The sequence below is a fragment of the Halichoeres trimaculatus genome, unplaced genomic scaffold (assembly GCF_033239565.1).
Source record: "Halichoeres trimaculatus isolate MK-OKI-2021-1 unplaced genomic scaffold, fHalTri1.1 fHalTri1_scaffold_8, whole genome shotgun sequence".
Taxonomy (NCBI): domain Eukaryota; kingdom Metazoa; phylum Chordata; class Actinopteri; order Labriformes; family Labridae; genus Halichoeres; species Halichoeres trimaculatus.
This window is the reverse complement of record NW_027437186.1, coordinates 11,942,057-11,959,807: the sequence shown is the minus strand read 5'-3', so window position 1 is coordinate 11,959,807 and position 17,751 is coordinate 11,942,057. Positions and strand designations below refer to the sequence as shown.

Below are 17,751 nucleotides of genomic sequence, written 5' to 3'. Positions count from 1 at the left end.
CTAATGAGTGACTTACTACCCAGTGTTGGTTTATCTGTGCACTGCATGTATCTGATTGTACACATCAGGTTTTTCAGGATAAAAAATACCACACTGCTAATGTGAAGGGCTGAAAAAGTCATGTATCAAATATGATACGTTTGGTGTTATAGGCTTAAAACTCATCTGTTCAAACTTTCATACTCCTTCTGATCATTTGCACTGTCTTTATATTGCATGTTTCTTTCTAAACTTGTTTTTTATGCCTGCTTTTACTGCACTTTTTATTGATACTTCATGCGCTCTTTGTTTGTGACTCATGTAAGGTGACCTTGAGTGTTGTGAAAGCCACCCTGAAATAAAATGTATTATTATTATAATTAGATGACAGCGCATTGTTTTAAATACAAGAAATAATTACAATGTGTGTTTTGTGATAAACAATACAGAATAAAATCCAAATGTAAGGAAAACTGAAACCAGCATTTGTGCTTTACTTTGGAAAATAATGCAATAGCACCAAGCCTAACAGCACATGAACTGTACAGTATAAATGTGAATGAATGTTAAAAAATTGAATGCTGGCATCTTTCTCAATCTTCAGACGTTCATCAGAATGAAACAGATTTTCATTTTTTATCCTCTGCACAGAAGAAGTATGCGGCCTTAAACAGAAAAATGATACATTAAAGTCAATGACGTGACTCACTTTTCATTTCTCCCACATACCAAATACAATACATCATTTTTTCCCTTCTGAATGAAGAAGTTCTTTGACTTTTATAAGAAGATGCAAGTTGTAATTCAGGGCCACATTGTGGTGTGATAAACATGCAGACGTTTCACTCAGATGAGGTCTCTGACTGTTTCTCTCCAGCCTTGGATAAAGCTCTTCATGTTATCACTGTTGATGTAGAGTGAATTAACACACCACATGACTGTGACATGACTCATATGTATCATCACTTGAAGCTTTATTGAATTTTATAACACAAGTGTGTGGTTAAAAAAAAAAAGTGGAAAAGGCCCAACCATGCAGGAAACCTAACAGACGTTAATAAAGTAATGTGACACGGTGACCTTTATCTGTGCGAGACAACAGCAGCATGAAGTCCATCAGCTTCTTTTAAAGGTTAGGTTACTCCTTTTAGAAAAACACCTTCTAAAGCTGTCCTATTGTTTCTACATCATTTTAATCTCCTTCTTTAGGATTCTAGTGTCTTTACAAATGCTTGTATATCCATCTTGTTTTCTCTCTTTTTTTTTGGTTTAAGGCCTTTCCAGCATTTTATTCTAAAGTGATCTTAGGCTGTAAAGCCAGTTTCTCAGTTTAAAATGGAAATGTACTTTTCTGATGCAGATTGTCTCACATGGTATTAAACCCACTAACCCTGCAGAGCAGATGGACCTGCCTGATTCAGTTTCTAAAATCCTGCAGATCCATCTTGCCAGGCTCCATTGACCAACAAATTCACTTGGCTAAATTCTGACCAGCCCAATCAGGGAAGAGAGGCAGGAGCTGCGAGGACAGTGGAAGTGAAGAGCAGACGTGACGTCAGCAGACTTTCGTACTTGTCAGCTTTCCTTTAATTCTTAAGTTCACTTTACAAAAACGGCAGCAGTCGTCTAACGCCATTATCACAGCTGTTTCTCATGTTCCTGAAGTTGCTCTTTTGTTTCTCAGCAGCAGCGGACATAAGCTCCGTCATATTGTGGCTTGATGTGGATTGGTCTGTGGTGAGTGTGTCAATCAGAACAGTCGTCCAATCACCAGCTGCTGATTTTTTTGAAGGTCTCGCCTCTGAAAACAAATACGATCTGCTACCCAGATGGACTAGTAAAAATATTTCCGTGGCGGTTATATGAAACTGTTTGTCTGGCGTGTCAGGTTATAAACCCAAATTGACTAAAAAGAAAATGTAGTTTAGCCCTGAAAATATTGATTTGATTACATTTTTTTTTTCAAAATGCTTACAAGTTCTCCACATTTACTTAAAAAAGACTAAATCTTATTAAAGAAACATGACAACCTCATTGATTTCGACATTCAAAAAACGAATAATAATAATTGGAGAATGGGGAGATGGAGTTTTCGGCTCATACTGCAGTCAGTCTCCAGTGGGAAGCAGTTTTTTGTGGCAATCTCACTTTGAGCTGTGCAATATGACGTCCATTTGTTTCCACAGTCTGCAGTTCAGACTGCAGTTCATTGAGTGTCCACTTGAGGGTTGCTACTTAAACATCAGAAACCACACACACCAAGCCAAAAAATGTGACTTTTACAGTAAAATTAAACATGTCTACTTGGGAATTTTCAAAGTTGGAGACTTTCTTTGGGAATTTTTAGAAATTAGCAGGAATTAAGGGTGAATTTTGTACTAACTGCATTTACCTCATCATATACATAGATAAATATAAAACATATTGGTTTGTTATATGCAGACGTGCATGCAAATATGTCTAACACAATAGTTTCCTCTGCCAAGGAGGTTATGTGTTTAGGAGAGTTTGTTTGTAACAATTGGATCTTGATGAAATTTTCAGGAAATGTTCAAAATGGGATAAGGAACAAGTGATTAAATTTTGGAGGTGATCTGGATCAGGGTTTGGATCCAGGACTTTTTTAAACAATTCTTTATCATTGGGAAATAGGGCCATTTTCACCATATGTGTATATAACTCCACCATAAATGTTTTGATTGCTTTGCAAAACAATACAAGACAAGGTCACCATAATTTGACAGATGTAAAAGTACGATCCAGATCCTGGCAATATTCTGGATCCCAAGATCTCGAATATGAAATGTGTACTGGGTCATCATAATTTTCAACACTGTCAGGTAACAAATTATCATAAAAACCTGCAACTAACACCAAGTTGTAGCAGACAGTCTGCTGAAAGGGAGTATAACATTAAAGTAGGACTGATTTGTTGCTTGGCATAGGTCTATGCTCTCTGAGTGCTTTTCTAGTATTAAATGGGATTATAACTTATTTTTCTTGGAATTTTTGGGAATCCCCACTGACTGAGTTTAACTATCATGAACACTGGCATAACTTTTTGTCAAAAGCAAATATACATGCAGATATGTCTGATATAGCATCTATAAATGACAGAGCATTTTTTTAAGACTGTAGAGTTTTGTTTATTTTTCCACAGACCAATAAAAACCACAAATGGTGAAAAATAAAAGAAGATTTGGGAGTGTACAATAGCTTAGACATTTTCATTGTGTCCCTGTGGAACCCCGAAAAAGTGTCAAAATATTTAGTTAAGCTTTTCTTCAGGCCATACTTTCTACTCGTCGGGGACCTTCACAGAAAAACAAAAACTATGAATGCTAATTAATAATAAAACAAATTTTTAGCAATCAAGTATTTAGAAAAAAGTCATTTAAGTTGACTGCAACAAAACTTTGAAAATGTCTACTTAAAACTCCTGGGGAAATTTTTTGGGAAACTTTCTTGAAATTTGCTGCAAATTTTCAACTGTTTTACAACCCTAATGGGTACAGCCTGGTTAAAAAAAAACAAAAACGCATAGGGTCTGAAAAAGTCATTTCTTTATCAGCACAATGTTCAGGTTTCTGTTTGATTGCTCTATAACAAATTGTTTTCAAAGTATTTTAGTTTATAAGTTTTGCTGATATAGACTGACGTGTCTGTAGAGATGGGTACCTTTCACATTTGAAACGATATGGTACCAATGCCCGGTACCTGGCAATCGGTACTGGTACTCAACGGGATCAATTTTTGGTACTTTTTTTGTGTTTATGTGGTTAAAAAAAATATCAATTTGTTTAATTATAAAATCATAATTTTCAACATTTAACATATTTATTCTTCAATGTATAACTTTGCAATGCTGTGTTCATGTCAAGCATGGAAAATCACTTACTTTTCAACTCACTCACAGTCACAAGGATGCATTCAGGTACCCAAACATAGTACCTTTCGGTTTTACATAAATCAATACCCGGTACTTTTGACAGAATTCAGTCGGTACCCATCCCTACTTGTCTGACAGGCGGCACCTTGTAGCTGTCTGCAAAGAAGCCTCATTCAAACTGACAATGCACACAAGATCAACATGTTGTTCAGTCTATAATGTGCACACACATACTTAAAGCCATCTCTGCATAAGCTGATGTCACTACCTCTCAGCAGACCACCAGGAGTCTTCTCGATTGGTCTCGAGCTCTGCTTTAAAGAACTCAACCAAACGTGCAAGTGACATCCTGAAAGTGACATTTTTTGTTGTCATGCAGAGAATGAATAAACCTGCTCAGCATCATCCTCTTTATGGAGAAAAGTACAATACCAGCAAAGTGCCCACACAGGCAGTTAAATAGATTCATCAGCTCAGTTGAGCGAGATGCTATGTTTTCTATAAGTTAGCAGCAGCATCTTGAAGTCTGATCTAAACAGAGAGCCTGTGTGAGAAGCAGGCAGTGGAGTGGTTTGCTCATATTGAAATGATGCGTTGAGGATTTGAGCTGCTGTTCTAAAAACCTCTCTGTTGGCATACCTGACTGAAGCATATTACAATAATCCACCAAAGATGAGATAAAGGCGTGGATAAGAACCTCAACATCAATCAATGCCTGGATTGATCTCATCCTGGTGAAGTTTCTGAGGTGGGAAAAGTCCACCCTTATCTCCTCCTTTATAAATCAAACCATCAGAAACAATTCAGAGATCTTTTAATCCGTCCCTGCGATGAGCTGCTCTGTCAGGGATGGAATAAAACCTGAAGGATGACTCTTTCTCACAGCTCTGATAACAATCATTTCTGTCTTTGCTGAGTTAAGTCAGAAAGTTCCAAGATAAGCAGCCAGCTTAACTGTGTCAGACCCAAAAGTAGCATGAATATTTAGATACATGAGGAAACAATATTTTGAGTTAAAGACACATTATCTTTAAGTGTAGAAATATCTTTCATTCATTCATTGATCATATTTTGAACTCTTTTGAAGGTTTCTGTGCCTTGCAAAGTCATGACAGGTTGAAACATTGTGTTTGTGTAGAAAACAAAGAACAAAAATGAAATGAATACACATAATTGAGGGAAAGGCTCCATTTTGAGATGCAGTTTTTCATCAAAATAAGAAGTAACATCTAGAAAATAAATCCCTCATCAGTATTATCAGACTTGAACAGCTGCAGTGTGCTGTGATCTGACCTCATAGAGAGTGAAATCATCATCTGATATAAATCCTGCTTTATTAAACCCTGTGATCTCTGGCTGTTGCAAACTCAGAGAGTGAAAGAAAGAATTCATCCTCTGCTTGTTGCTCTGGCCTTGACATGCCACAGCACTCCCTACACTTGTGTACATGTGTGAGTGTGTATGTGTTGCTCCAGCACGCTCTGAGAGTCCTTGTCTGGAAAACATAAGTGTTAAAAAGCACAGCGGGCCCCTCTTCTTGGAGAGAGAAAGAGCAAAGAACCCTGAACAGATAAGAAACCTCTCCAGCAGCACGGGAACGACCCGTCCTGAACATCTCCCCTCTCCACTCTCTGCCTCTGACGTCTACACCGAGGGCCAGATGGAGATAATAACTGCAACAACTTCACTGTTAACACACAATGAACTCTGCACAGGCATCCATGCTATGCCTATCAGTGTAGTGTGGAGGGGAAAAAAAAGTTTTTTGTTTTTCCTCACTCCGGAGGCATCCGTGGTGTCCACAGGTGTGTCGCCATGGCTGGAAACCAAAGAGGGAGGAGGAGTGCTGAGCGAGCACACACAACAGCTACTTTGTCTTCCTCAAACATCTTCAAGGTCCCTGTGGAGGGATAAATGTGTGAGAGGAGGTGCATTCCCAGGAGAGATGCATCTGGAGCTCTGCAGGGTAAGTTCTCTTCACGCCTCGTTCATTTTATAGACTTCATTTGAAAAGATTGATGGGAACTAGAGAAATCCAGCCCAAACATTTGCCTGCTCTCACAAAGATAGACTGCATCCTGTTTTATATTCAACAAGTCAGCCTCGCTGCCTCTAGATGTACGGCAGTGGGAGATGATGTCTGTTATTTCCTCTCTTGTACATGCAGACATGTAACTGACCCACTTTTTTCACCCTGCAGGCTCCTTCTTTCTCTCACGCAGCGACAAGCAGCAGGGCTCTTTGCACTCGCTGTTCCTTTTTCCTATGCATATACCTCTTTCAGATGTAACTTTAAAGAGGCATAGGGCATGGGAAAATGGGGCTGCAGAGGTATTCCACCCGGCAGACAAGCATTTCATCAGCACCTCTCCACATGACAGCTGACCTCAAAGCACACATACGGAGACACACACACACACACAAGCACACACACCAGCTTGCCACTGACTCACTGTACAGATTCTGGTGTGTCTATGTTGTACTTCTTTTGTTATATCATTGCTAAAGTTTGATGTTACTCCCTTGTGATTACTGTGTGTGTGACTGTGTATGTGTGTGTGTCAGGGTGATCTCAGCTCCTTTTCTTTGTTTAAAACATGTGTTTGCCTCTGAATAACTTGTTTTCTGTTGTCTTCAAATAAAGACCTTATTTGCATTAAATCCTGGATCTGAAATTTATGCTGCCTCTTCAGACAGTGAAGAAAACCAGTCGTCAGGATGAAAAGACTCAGCAGACAGAGCATACGTTGAAAGAATCTCTAAATCCTTATTTCGATTTAGGGTGGTGATACACTAGGCAGTTTTTTTGGGCAACTCTGATGGGCAACAGTGCCCAAGAAATTGCCTCAGTATTGCTGCTTTAACCCCAAAACAAGACATGTTTTACAATCTGCTGCAGAGAGTGTTTAATTTTACTTTGATTACACAAATCACAGGGGTCTTACATATGTTTATGTGTTTTAAGAGACAAAGCTGAGACTGGCGTTATTAAATCTTTCACTGATTCACTCATAGTGTTTCATCTGGAGCAGTCAGTCAGTGGCTTAAGGCACTTAAATCTACATGTAACAGATACTATTATACTTCAATCAAAACTAGCATCAGAAGATAATGAAATTACAGTTATTAGCAGCAAAATGTACTATATGCATTTAAGTTTCAGCACAACAGTTATATGGTCATTGTGACTCTCATGCCTCACTGTCTTGCATGAAAAATATGCCCCTTTGAGATGCATTATACTTCTTTAGCTTCTGCTGACAAAACTTTAATTTATTCAGTCATTATTCAACAACTGTTTATTTTGCACTCCAGTATAAGGGTGCACAGAGAGGATATGTGTTTAGAAGAGAGGAATAATTAACATGAGAGAAGAAAATAAAAAATAAAAATTGGGAGTAGTTTTTTAATCCATTTTTTGACTTCGCGGTCTGCATCTTTGCGTGTCTTGTTAAATATTACATTGTATTTCTTCTTTCTGAGCTGTAATAGGAGCATATTTTAAGCAAAGGCCTCTTCTTATACTTATTAGTCTCCTCCAGTCTCTACAGCTGTAATGCACACCTAGTCATAGGTGCCGTGTTATTCAGGTTCCTAATAGAGTATTTCTGACACAGGCATTAGTTTTATCCCTACTGTTCACCAGTCTGGTCAGGAGCAGCCAAAGCAAATCTTTCTAAGCTTCAAATAGCACAAAATATAGCTGCAAGACTCACTTTAGCATGTCCATCAGGTGTGAGGCTGAGGACAGTGAGTATGCCTGCTCGGCTCTCATGACTCAGAGAAGACAAGAGGTTGGCATCTAACCTAGTACATTTCTTCAGGAACGTTCTTTATAGCAAGCAACCAGATTGTCTGTACTCTCACATAAATAACGTCAGAGATCAACATGGTTTCAAGACCAGGCAGGCCTCACATGGTCATACGGTTAAACAAAACCCAGGACAGAGGCAGCGTGCAGAACTGTAATGTATAGAACCATCACAACGTGGAATAATTAACCAGTTATTGTCAGGCCTCCAGTAAATCCAGTTTTAGGAGATTAGTAAAAGTAAATAAATAAATTAAACTAATTAATGAACATTGATGAATTCTTACTGCAATACATGTTGTAAAAGCTGTAAAAAGCCTTTTATATTAAATCATGTATATATTGATGTTTGTTTGTTTTTTTTTTTTTTTTTTTGTTTTTGTTTTTTTTTTTAATGATCCTTGTATTTTAAGTGCACTTTGTGTATCTTTTTCCATATGTAGTTGATAGTTGTATTATGTGTATTGTTTTTGTGTACAATCTCAGCCTAGGAGGAGTGGCTGCTGCATTGGTAGCAGCTAATGGGGATCGGATGAAATAAAGAAATGAAATAAAGAAATAAAGAGACTTAAGAAGCACATTGGAGAAAATACTAAACAATGAAGGAAATATGGTGTTTTTGCCTTTAAGACCTGTGGATGATGTCTTTACAGCTGATATCTAATGGTTTAAACTGTATTAAAGTGGTAAATATCCATTGTGAGTAAGGCCTCTTTTTTCTGCAGTAACACGTATACAGGATGGGCCATAAGTTTCCATACTTAGGAAAAATAAACGTTTTATGTTGGACAACTGTTTTAATTATATAACCTGCTCTTTATGATTACCAATGTTTCAATGATGTCTGTTTTTCAATCATTGGTAATCATTAAGAGCATATCATATAAGTAATAAAAGGTTGTCCAACATAAGATGTTTATTTTTCCTATGTATAGAAACTTATGGCACTGTGTAGGAACAGAACAAAATGAACAAGTTCCACAACACAAACTCAATCTTGTAGACCCATATTTCTATATTTTTCAATTTTATCACATCTTCAATCACCTTCTTTATGGTTCTGACACTGCCTATTTAGACATCATATGATAACACCCTCCCTATACTCAGACCTCATTGATATATGTAAAGTTATCATGTTTGTTTTTAAAAAGAGTTGTACAGCTTAAAAAGTTTGCCAATAATAGAGGAGTATTTTCTTAACAGGACAAGTGTTAACTTCTTTTTTGAGCAGATGAAGGTTGATATATGGAGCAACATAGGTCACATGAAAGAAAAACAAAGACTTCTGTGATAAGTGGCAGGCAGTGACTTTTTATTACAGGATCAGCATGAGTGTAAAGTGTATTTCCAAGATCAAAACTGTAAATATTTTATCCCATGGTGATGTATAAATAAATCTAAAGCACACAGAGTTTCAGTCAAATTTGCATTTTGGGTTTACAAATAATCCTTGAGGAGGCAACGGTGAGTATTGTAGGCTTAATTCTATCACTGTAAGGATCAGCTGATGTCTCTTTAACGGCTACACCATCTGAACATCATCTTCCCCGTCACCATCATCATCATCGTTATCCAGTGAACTACTCTGCTGAAGCTTCATTCTACTAAAAGCACATCTTCACCTGAGCACTCACCTGGTTTAAAAATGATCCTGCAGCACTTATTGTCATTCAGGTCAACAAGCCTCCGCCCTGCAGAGGATCATTTACTGATGCTCATGAAGCCATTAGAGCCCGGGACGTCCCACTTACCACAGCAGACGGGGCTTTAACGCTGCTTGAATGGATGTAAGGTCCAGTTAGCCTCTGAATGAATCATGTTCCTCTCATTATGGTTGCTGATGTTGCATGGAAATCCTTTGAGGATTATGCCTCCTGCTGGGAGAAATCGATAGGTACCATTTGTCTGAGTGCATTTATAGGAGAAGATGGATTCAAATGTTGTATGTTAACTTGTTCTGCAGTATTAAATTGTAGTTTCTTACACAAGTTCTTCTTCCTCCATGCTCCTTTCTTCAATGGGGTCCCAAGCTTTCAGCCATGCTGCCCCCTGTCTCTGGAGCTCTCTTCCTCTCCCTCCAACCATTCAGGACATTACCTGTTTCTCCAACTTCAAATCAGACAGCAACAATAAAAAGTTTTAATTAATCTTTTCTGATTGACCACACCATCCTCACTTCTGTTGTTTTTTTTTGCTGTAACTGGTTGTGTTCTTGTTTTTATGAAACAATACTTTTGCTATGAAAGGTGGCCTTGAGTGTCATGAAAAGTACCAACAAATAAAATGTATTATTTTTTATTTATGTATTTATAGCAAAAAGAAGCACAGAATAACAACCTTAAATCTTAAATTTTACACAATGTTGTCCACCTACCGCACCTCAACCCAATAGATTTTCCTCTGTATCAAACTAAACAACCTCTAGCAAGTTCTCCAACATAATAAAATCTGCAGATTGTCTTCTGTGCGTTCAGTATGTTTTCTTCATCACTCCTTGATGTTGCTATGTAAGCTGATGAGGCCGGAGCCTGGGCGCCAAACATATAAAAATGTATTTGCTGCTAAATGAACAATTCAGGCGTGAGTTGTCGGACTGAACTGTGACTAAAACAAATGTTATGGAACAGGAGTAGGGAAAAAAATTGAGTAGGTGACAGTGTCCTGAATGGATGTGCCCCCGAAATTTGATATGATACTGGTTGTCAACAAGGAGCCAAATAATTTAAAGACTGGATAGCAAAGTGAGTTTGATGCTAGTTCACCAAACAAATATACAAAGAAAAAAAAAACAGTTTTACTGAATTAGAAAAAGATTTTGATGAATTACCTGGGTTCTTTGTTGTTACTGTTGTTTTTCCTCAAATATATTCACCCAGACTAGCTGACCTAAAAAGCTGGCCACGGTGACACTTTGTTTTCTTTGTTTGGACTTTTGGCTTACTTAAGGGACCACAACCTGAAGACCTAAACAATTAAAAAAGATTTGATCTGGAAAAGATTTCTTTTTTTCTGTTTTCAAAAATGAATTCAGGCTATTGGTGTTTTCATTTAACTAGCAGATAAAACCTTATTGAAATTAAAAATCTTTTTTTCAAGTGTGTCCTGGCCTAGACAGCAGCAGTGAACAGAGATGCAGACATATGTTAAAGAGTCATACAACATAATACAAGGTGGCCCATTACAGACTCACAACAATTTAAGCAGCAGCTTTTTACCAGAAACAGACAGAAATGAAAATTAATTAATTGAAGCACTTGCATCCAGATGTGGCTGCCTCCAAGTCTAGCAACTTTCACTTAAAAGAGTCCAACGAGATCAGTTCAATGAGTTTCAACTCTTTTTGTAAACTATTTCAGGCTGAGGGAGCAGCAAATTTAAATGCCCATTTTCCCAGTCCAGTTCAGACATTTGGTATGGACAACAAATAAAAATTCTGGGACTGAAGACTGTAGGTTCCTTCTGGCAGATGTAGGTCTGTGTGGAAGGCCAGGAATAACCTTGTAGACAAATAAAAACCAAGCTTCCGTTTGAGCCTCTTGTAATGCCACATTATGCAACAACGGCCCCATATGTAATAATGTAATACATTTTCACTTCGTTATGTAATAACACCACATTTCATGATAATCTGCCGTGGTTTGTAATTAAGTTCTTGAACAGGATAAGTAATAAACTTTACTGCATTATGTAATAAGTTCATAACTTATTAAATGCAGAAACCCACATTTTGTAATAAGTTATGCAATTTGTGAGAACTTATTACATAATGCGGCAAAGTTCATTACATATTGTGTTCAAGAATTTTTACTACAAAATATATGGCAGATAGGTATAACTGTTAAAGCACAGTGTTAAGATCATCTGTGTGTAACTTCATCAGCAGCTGTCTAACTTTGTCCTCCTCGCAGTCAGCAGGCAGCAGCAGATATTGACTCACTTTTGCAATGCAGCAGTGGGAGCTTGGTAGGCAGAACAGATATCAGTTGCTTAACAGGTCTATTATCTACCTGTGTGCTGAACATGAGCTCAAGGATAAAAATTCGCCTGATTTGTTTGATGAAAAAATAAATACATGTGAAATATTTCCATTTCATGCTAATCAGAGTTAAATCTGTCATTGATTGATTTAAATAGAAAGACATCCTTTACTCAGTGTCTTCTGGATAGAAAAGCCAGTGTGACTGCCACATTACATTTCAGAGTCTGATAATCAGCAGGAGCTATAATCAGTCCACCAGCAGGGACTTCCTCTCTGTCTCCTCATTGTAAATCATGGACGCATTTTATGACAGTGACTCAATCAGTTAGCTACTTATCCTGAGCCACTTAATGACTCTAAAGTGAGAGCGCACACACCTCAGGCAGACTTCTAGGCGCCGTCCCTCCTCGTCTCTCAGGTAAGTGTGAACAGTTCAACGTGGAGACAATAGAGCTCAATGGATCTCAATGATCCAGCAGTTAGCTCCGCTTTGATGTTCCTTTGAAGATGCAAATCTACATCAGAGCAGAGAGCGGGCACAGCTGGGAGCGCTGCCACCGGACGCCAAACGAAAACATTTGCCTGCAGCAGACTGAGGCTCGGAGCTGCCCTCAGCCTCTGGCCTGAAATGAAGGTCATCCTGCGTTGTCTCTTGCATATTATATAGAGTATCTGGGATTTTATGAGACGATGGAAAACAAAACGTGCTTTCTTTGGTGAAGAAAGGAAGATCACATTTTGTTACAGTAAACATCAATGGAGCAAAAGATGGTGTCAAACTGTTTCTGAACAGACAGTAACATGATGATTAAACTTTCACTGAGACTTTAAGTTACGTTAAATATCCATTTCAACGACGCATTTTAACTGTGTCTAAAAAAAGAAGTCATATTTATACACATATGTAACAGCAAATGGCAACATGACTCCCAAAGGGAAAGAGGACCATACAGTCAAAGGTAAAATATAATGGCAGAAAAAAAATTAAAGGGTAGTTTTTGGTCCGTCACATAGTTTTATTGTATTGTGAACAAATATATCTAATCATACTTTGTTACATTTCTTTATTGTAGTGCTTTAAGATGCCATAACCACGAAAAACGGATGCCTTCTTTCAGAACAGCATTAAGTATATGGTTTCTTCAACATTTATGACATTTTAATAAAAGTGTGGGGCAGTGATGAACTGAGGGGAGCGCTGCTGGTGTAAAGTGGCTGACAGGGTCGCTCTGTGAAGCGGCTGCAGCTGTGTGTGTCAGCCGCTGCCGGCGATGAGCTGTCCACTCACCGTGGTGCTGAAACAGCGGAGGAGGCAGCAGAGAGCCGGGACGCGGAGGACCTCCGGGTGGAGATCTGGACCTCTCGCTTTAGTTTCATCCTCCTGTCTTTGTACCCATCTTTTTACCTGAGGGGGGACATGTTGAAGTGAATACAAATTTTGTAATTTTTGGAAAGCATTTTTTTTTGTTAAACCCCACTCCAGTTCTGGTCTCTGTGAAGGTCTTCTTTAGGTTTCTTACCAGCTCAGAGGTAAACTTGCTCCTCATCCTTTAGTGCTGGGTGGCCTCACCCTCACAGTCCTCTCCTACCTCGCTCTCCAAGGCTGGTGTTTAACAACTATCTTTTCCAAAGTACAGAGGCTCCCATGAATATAGTCAGGATCAATAGCCACAGAGAGATCAGTCGATCACTTGTAATGAAAAGAAACAATTGATCAGTGAATGTACTGTTTGAAGAATAGGGAGACGATGTTTTTGGTTATACTTCTTAAAGAAGTGTAGTTTCTCCTCCTCGTTGTTACTGTTGGAAAGCCACTGCTAAGGGAGTTTGGCCATTTGTTTTTCAACTGGGTTTCTGCTGCTTTCTCCTTTTGGGTAGTCTTTGGTTGATACAGGAGGGACACACGTCTACATTTGCATATGTAAAGAGATGCCAGCGGAACGATAGAAACTTGATGGTGGTTGTAATTGAGGCTAATAGAGGCTGGGCTGTGCGTTTTCTCACGTTCATGACTGGGATGCAGCGGCGCCAGTGAGTCTGAGTATCAGCTACCTGTCAGCTCAGGCTTAATAAGCTCTGCATAACGTGATTGACAGTGATATCCGCAGCTAAAGATAGTGGGCCATCAAACACAAGTGGCTCACACAGTGATCTGATCATATTTTGAGGGCGAAGGTTTAAGAGTTCAAAAATGATAGTTTTACGCCTAGATTGAATCGTCTCCACGCTGGCTGTCAGGTTCCTGATTTGTAATTGCAGCCGCAGACAGACGCGCCCAGCTGTCTGAGCATCAGGCTGTCCTCTGATGATACCTTTGATTTGGTGGGTGGTTCAGGTAGACTTGGTCCCCCGCCGTGAGGCCGAGAAAGTTTTGTTTGATCTCTGTTGATCGATTTGAAAGGGACATTTGCTGGAGGACGGAGAACAAATAAACCTGCAACCTTAAAGACATTTTGGTGGAACACAAACATATCAGTAAGCTTTTATTATTGTGTTGCCTGTGTTCAGTCACCCTCTGAACGTGATGGATGTGACATTTGTTGTTTCCAGATCTGAAATTGTGAATCAGGGTTAATGGCCTCTAAATCCAGATTAGTTTTCCACACTAAACTCCAGACTCTCTGGAGCCAGGCCGGAGGGCTCCTGGAGGGGGAGCAAACTCACAGAAGGGCGGATTAATTGGGACTAATTGTTGACCATGATCTGCCCGTTAGCTCACGTTTGAAGTGCAAATGCAATGGAAAGGGGGACATTTGGTGGACTGTCTCTGTGGGCAGTTGAGTGTCAGTCTAAGTGAATCTTATCTACTCAGGAACCTCCTTTTGGTGTATTTTTGAGAATGAACGAACAATGGTCACTGATTTGATTTCTTATTTGATCACTTTGCCAAGGCCTGGGTCTGATAGCAGCTTAATGTAAGAGTCAGATGATCCGAACAATGCGCTGAGATAAGACCCTTAAACTTCAATGGACAACTCCCTCCCTTATCACTCCCTCGTTCGGGATGAAAGAGGGGATGATGTATTCATGCTGAACTAATCCCCCAAATAAAGTTTAAATCATCAGCTCTATCTCCAAGATAGTCAGTGTAAACAAAGGGGCCTGTTTTCAATGGCCGTAGTGTCCCTGCGTGATGCGCACAAAGAAAATTCAGAGTCAAGAGCTTCAATAGGTGATAAACTTTATTCTGCTATAAATAAAATCTTGTGAAAGTATTTACAAGTTTCACATCTAATAAATCAACATTTATACTTCAAGTTACTTCAGGATTGCACTTTCTGAGAGCTAAGTGTTGGAAGGGGAAAAGTCTTTCAGGTTTTTCTGCAGCCGTTCAGTAGAAATGTTGGTTGTGGAAGACCCGATGAGTGTGGTGTGGAGGAGGCATCTGGGGCTGAACGACCATCTGTGGGACAGGTAGAGGGTAAAAAGCCGGGCTGTTGGCGGGGTAGACAGGTCGCTCCCCGGGCATGTTGTGGTATGGAGCCGGGGCCATGGACTGGAACATGACCCGAGGGATTTGGAGTGCAATGTAGTCCGGGACCTCCCGTTTCAACTTCATCCTTCTGTTCTGAAACCAGGTCCTCACCTGAGAGAAAACAAGGAAAATTTGGTTATTTAATGCAAAATATAAGACAAAAATAAAGTCAATGTGGATGAAGTAAGGAAGCTGGCTTTCAGTTTGAGTCTTGTCTTACCTGAGTTTCTGTGAGGTTCAGCTTTTGCGCCGTCTTCACCCTCTCACTGGTCTCCAGGTATTTGTGCTTGGTGAAGATTTTCTCCAGTTGTCTGACCTGCTCCGGGCTGAACTTTGAGCGCACCCGGCGCTGTGGTCCGCAACTTTCTGCCTCGGTGGGCTCCTCCGCAGAGAGGCTCTCGGAGGATGCTGGTTCGCTCTCGTACCCTGAGGAGTACCCGCTTGTTTCAGAAACTGCAAACAAGAAGAGGATGCTTGTTAAAAACATTGGTTTGCGCAAGGAAACTAAGTCAGCAGCTACTAGTTGGATTCAGGGGATGCTGAATGAGCTTGTTACTTACTTGGTGAGGCGCAGATTTCAGTGCGTGTAAGTGAGCTCATCAGGCTGGTCTCCTGCTGCCCGCTGTTCTGAGGGAACACACAGACCCTTGAGGCCTTTGGTTTCAGCTGCAGATGACTCTGTCCCAGCGTCGGAGGGCACGGCTGCACCACGCAGGGAACGTGTGGTCTGGAGGTCGGCAGAGGGTCCAGGTCCTGGTGTTGCTCCTCGGTCGGCTCGACGCTGTGATGGCTCTGGGCCAACCACTCCACTGAAAAGTACTTCACCATGTTTGCAGTGCTGCTCGGTAAGCCGTAGTTCCACCTTGTGTCTGAAGGATTTGTGCCTCGACCTCTGCGGGGTCCGGCTTTATAAGGCCTGGCCCTGGGTGTGATTTGCATATGTAGAGGCTCTTGTAAACGCCCGATCGATCCCGATGATTAGGGGTTAATGGCTCGTTATTGAAGTCTTTACATATCCTGCGAATGTGTGAAGACCTGGCGCCACTGAGTCTGTGAGAACGGCCCTGAGCTCATACATTTGTCCGCCTCGACAGAAACCGAGGGCCACAAACGAAGCCCCTGCAGACTTTCATCCTGCTGCATACAGTTGCTCTGAGGGAAAGGTGTCAACGCTGTATGGCCCGACTCAGTATCTAATTTTTTTTAAATGAGGTTGTTGTTTTTTTCGGCCTGAGCTGCATTATTTGGCATTAGATCAAGTCCTCTGAGGACCACAGAGGAGGGGTTTTATATGGAATACAATGTGGCCTGGGGTTTGTGAAAGGGATGAAATAACATATAAATGCCATATAATATAAAAGTGTGGGGAAGCTAAATCAATTTGTTCCATGTCTACATAAAGAAACTTTGGGCTGTACACGGTCCTTAAAATGGCTTGGGACATAATGACATGAAGTCTTAGGATTCGTGTGGTTGCCAAAGTTTCCTGTGGTTGCAAACATATCGGTACTTGAGCTGTTGTCTTACCTAATCTTGTTCAATTTTAATTTGGGAAACCTGGGCTTTGACTCAGCTGAGACAAACGAAATCATGGCCTATATTCTGTACATTTTGCATTTGTTATCGCGGATAAAGTTTGCTTCTGACTTTTGATTACTTTGGGAGAAGTGAGATTGAGAGTGATCTGACAGTTGAGAAAAAAATAATAAAAAACATTATTTAATAAATAAATAAATATCAAAAAGCGTATGTTTGTATGAGTTTTAGGAATCTTTCTTAGATTTAAACGTTTTCCCCCCCCCCCCAATTCATTTTCTTATTTTATATGATTTATTTATTTATCAAATAAAATCTTCATGTAATCTCGGGCTCAAATACCAGACAGCAATACAACTTTTTTTTCCCTAATATTGTTCGTTCATCTCGTTTAGCCTAGATTTGCAGACTTAAAACTTGTAATAAAAAAAATCCCTATAGTTTTATTGCAGTTATTTATTGGTTTTACTTCAAAGAAGGGCTCTGACCATATTTTTATCGATAGTTTCCATCCATATGCTCTGTACCCGCCCATTCCCTCAAACGGTGAGACTTTCAGTGAATGCAGGCTCAGGCCAAACCTCTTGGGCTTGGTGTTGACTTGTGTTTGATTCCCTGGTGAGCGCTGGCGCCAGCGTTTGGCGCAGGCGCTTCAAACAGCACACATCAAAGGTTTTACAGTAGCGACACAATTACAGCCGATTGTCACCCGTTCACATGTTAATATGCCAAAACAAGCTGTGAGGAAGCCAAACAGGCCGCCCACTGAAACATCAGCTAATCCCTCAATGGGCTCCTTCACATACCAAAGGCTTCAATATCAGCCCATAGATCTCCAATTAACCAGCGATTGTTGCAGAAATCACCGCAGTCTCACTGGGCGAAAGCAGAAACATCGTCCATGAACGGTCCAAAGGGCCATGGCCATGGGAGTTAGGGTATTAAGAATGATAGAAATTTGGACGTGAGCATTTCCACTCTTCGAGTGGTGAGTCCAAATACGATGCTTTTTTGCAAGACCCACATCCCAGGTGATGCCCATTTGGACCAGTCTGACAGCATCAGAGCAGATCTTAGGG

The 17,751-nt window shown here is 40.0% G+C and overlaps 1 protein-coding gene across 1 annotated transcript; it reads right to left on the bottom strand.

The window, feature by feature from the left end:
* Positions 1–14,918: 14,918 nt before the first annotated feature.
* Positions 14,919–16,264, bottom strand: LOC141795488 (homeobox protein vent1-like). The gene is made up of 3 exons (XM_074676392.1): positions 15,697–16,264; positions 15,357–15,589; positions 14,919–15,247 (listed from the first exon to the last, which is right to left on the bottom strand). Exons 1-3 carry the CDS (start codon positions 16,073–16,075, stop codon positions 14,993–14,995), a joined length of 867 nt encoding a protein of 288 aa, XP_074532493.1. The 5' UTR covers positions 16,076–16,264; the 3' UTR covers positions 14,919–14,992.
* Positions 16,265–17,751: the final 1,487 nt, after the last annotated feature.

Excerpts from the sequence above, each read along its gene's own strand:
- LOC141795488 (XM_074676392.1), bottom strand. The coding sequence starts at position 16,075 with ATGCAAATCACACCCAGGGCCAGGCCTTATAAAGCCGGACCCCGCAGA. Across the intron at positions 15,590-15,696 it reads TGAAATCTGCGCCTCACCAA|TTTCTGAAACAAGCGGGTAC; the intron begins GTAAGTAACAAG and ends TCTTGTTTGCAG. Across the intron at positions 15,248-15,356 it reads TGAACCTCACAGAAACTCAG|GTGAGGACCTGGTTTCAGAA; the intron begins GTAAGACAAGAC and ends GTTTTCTCTCAG.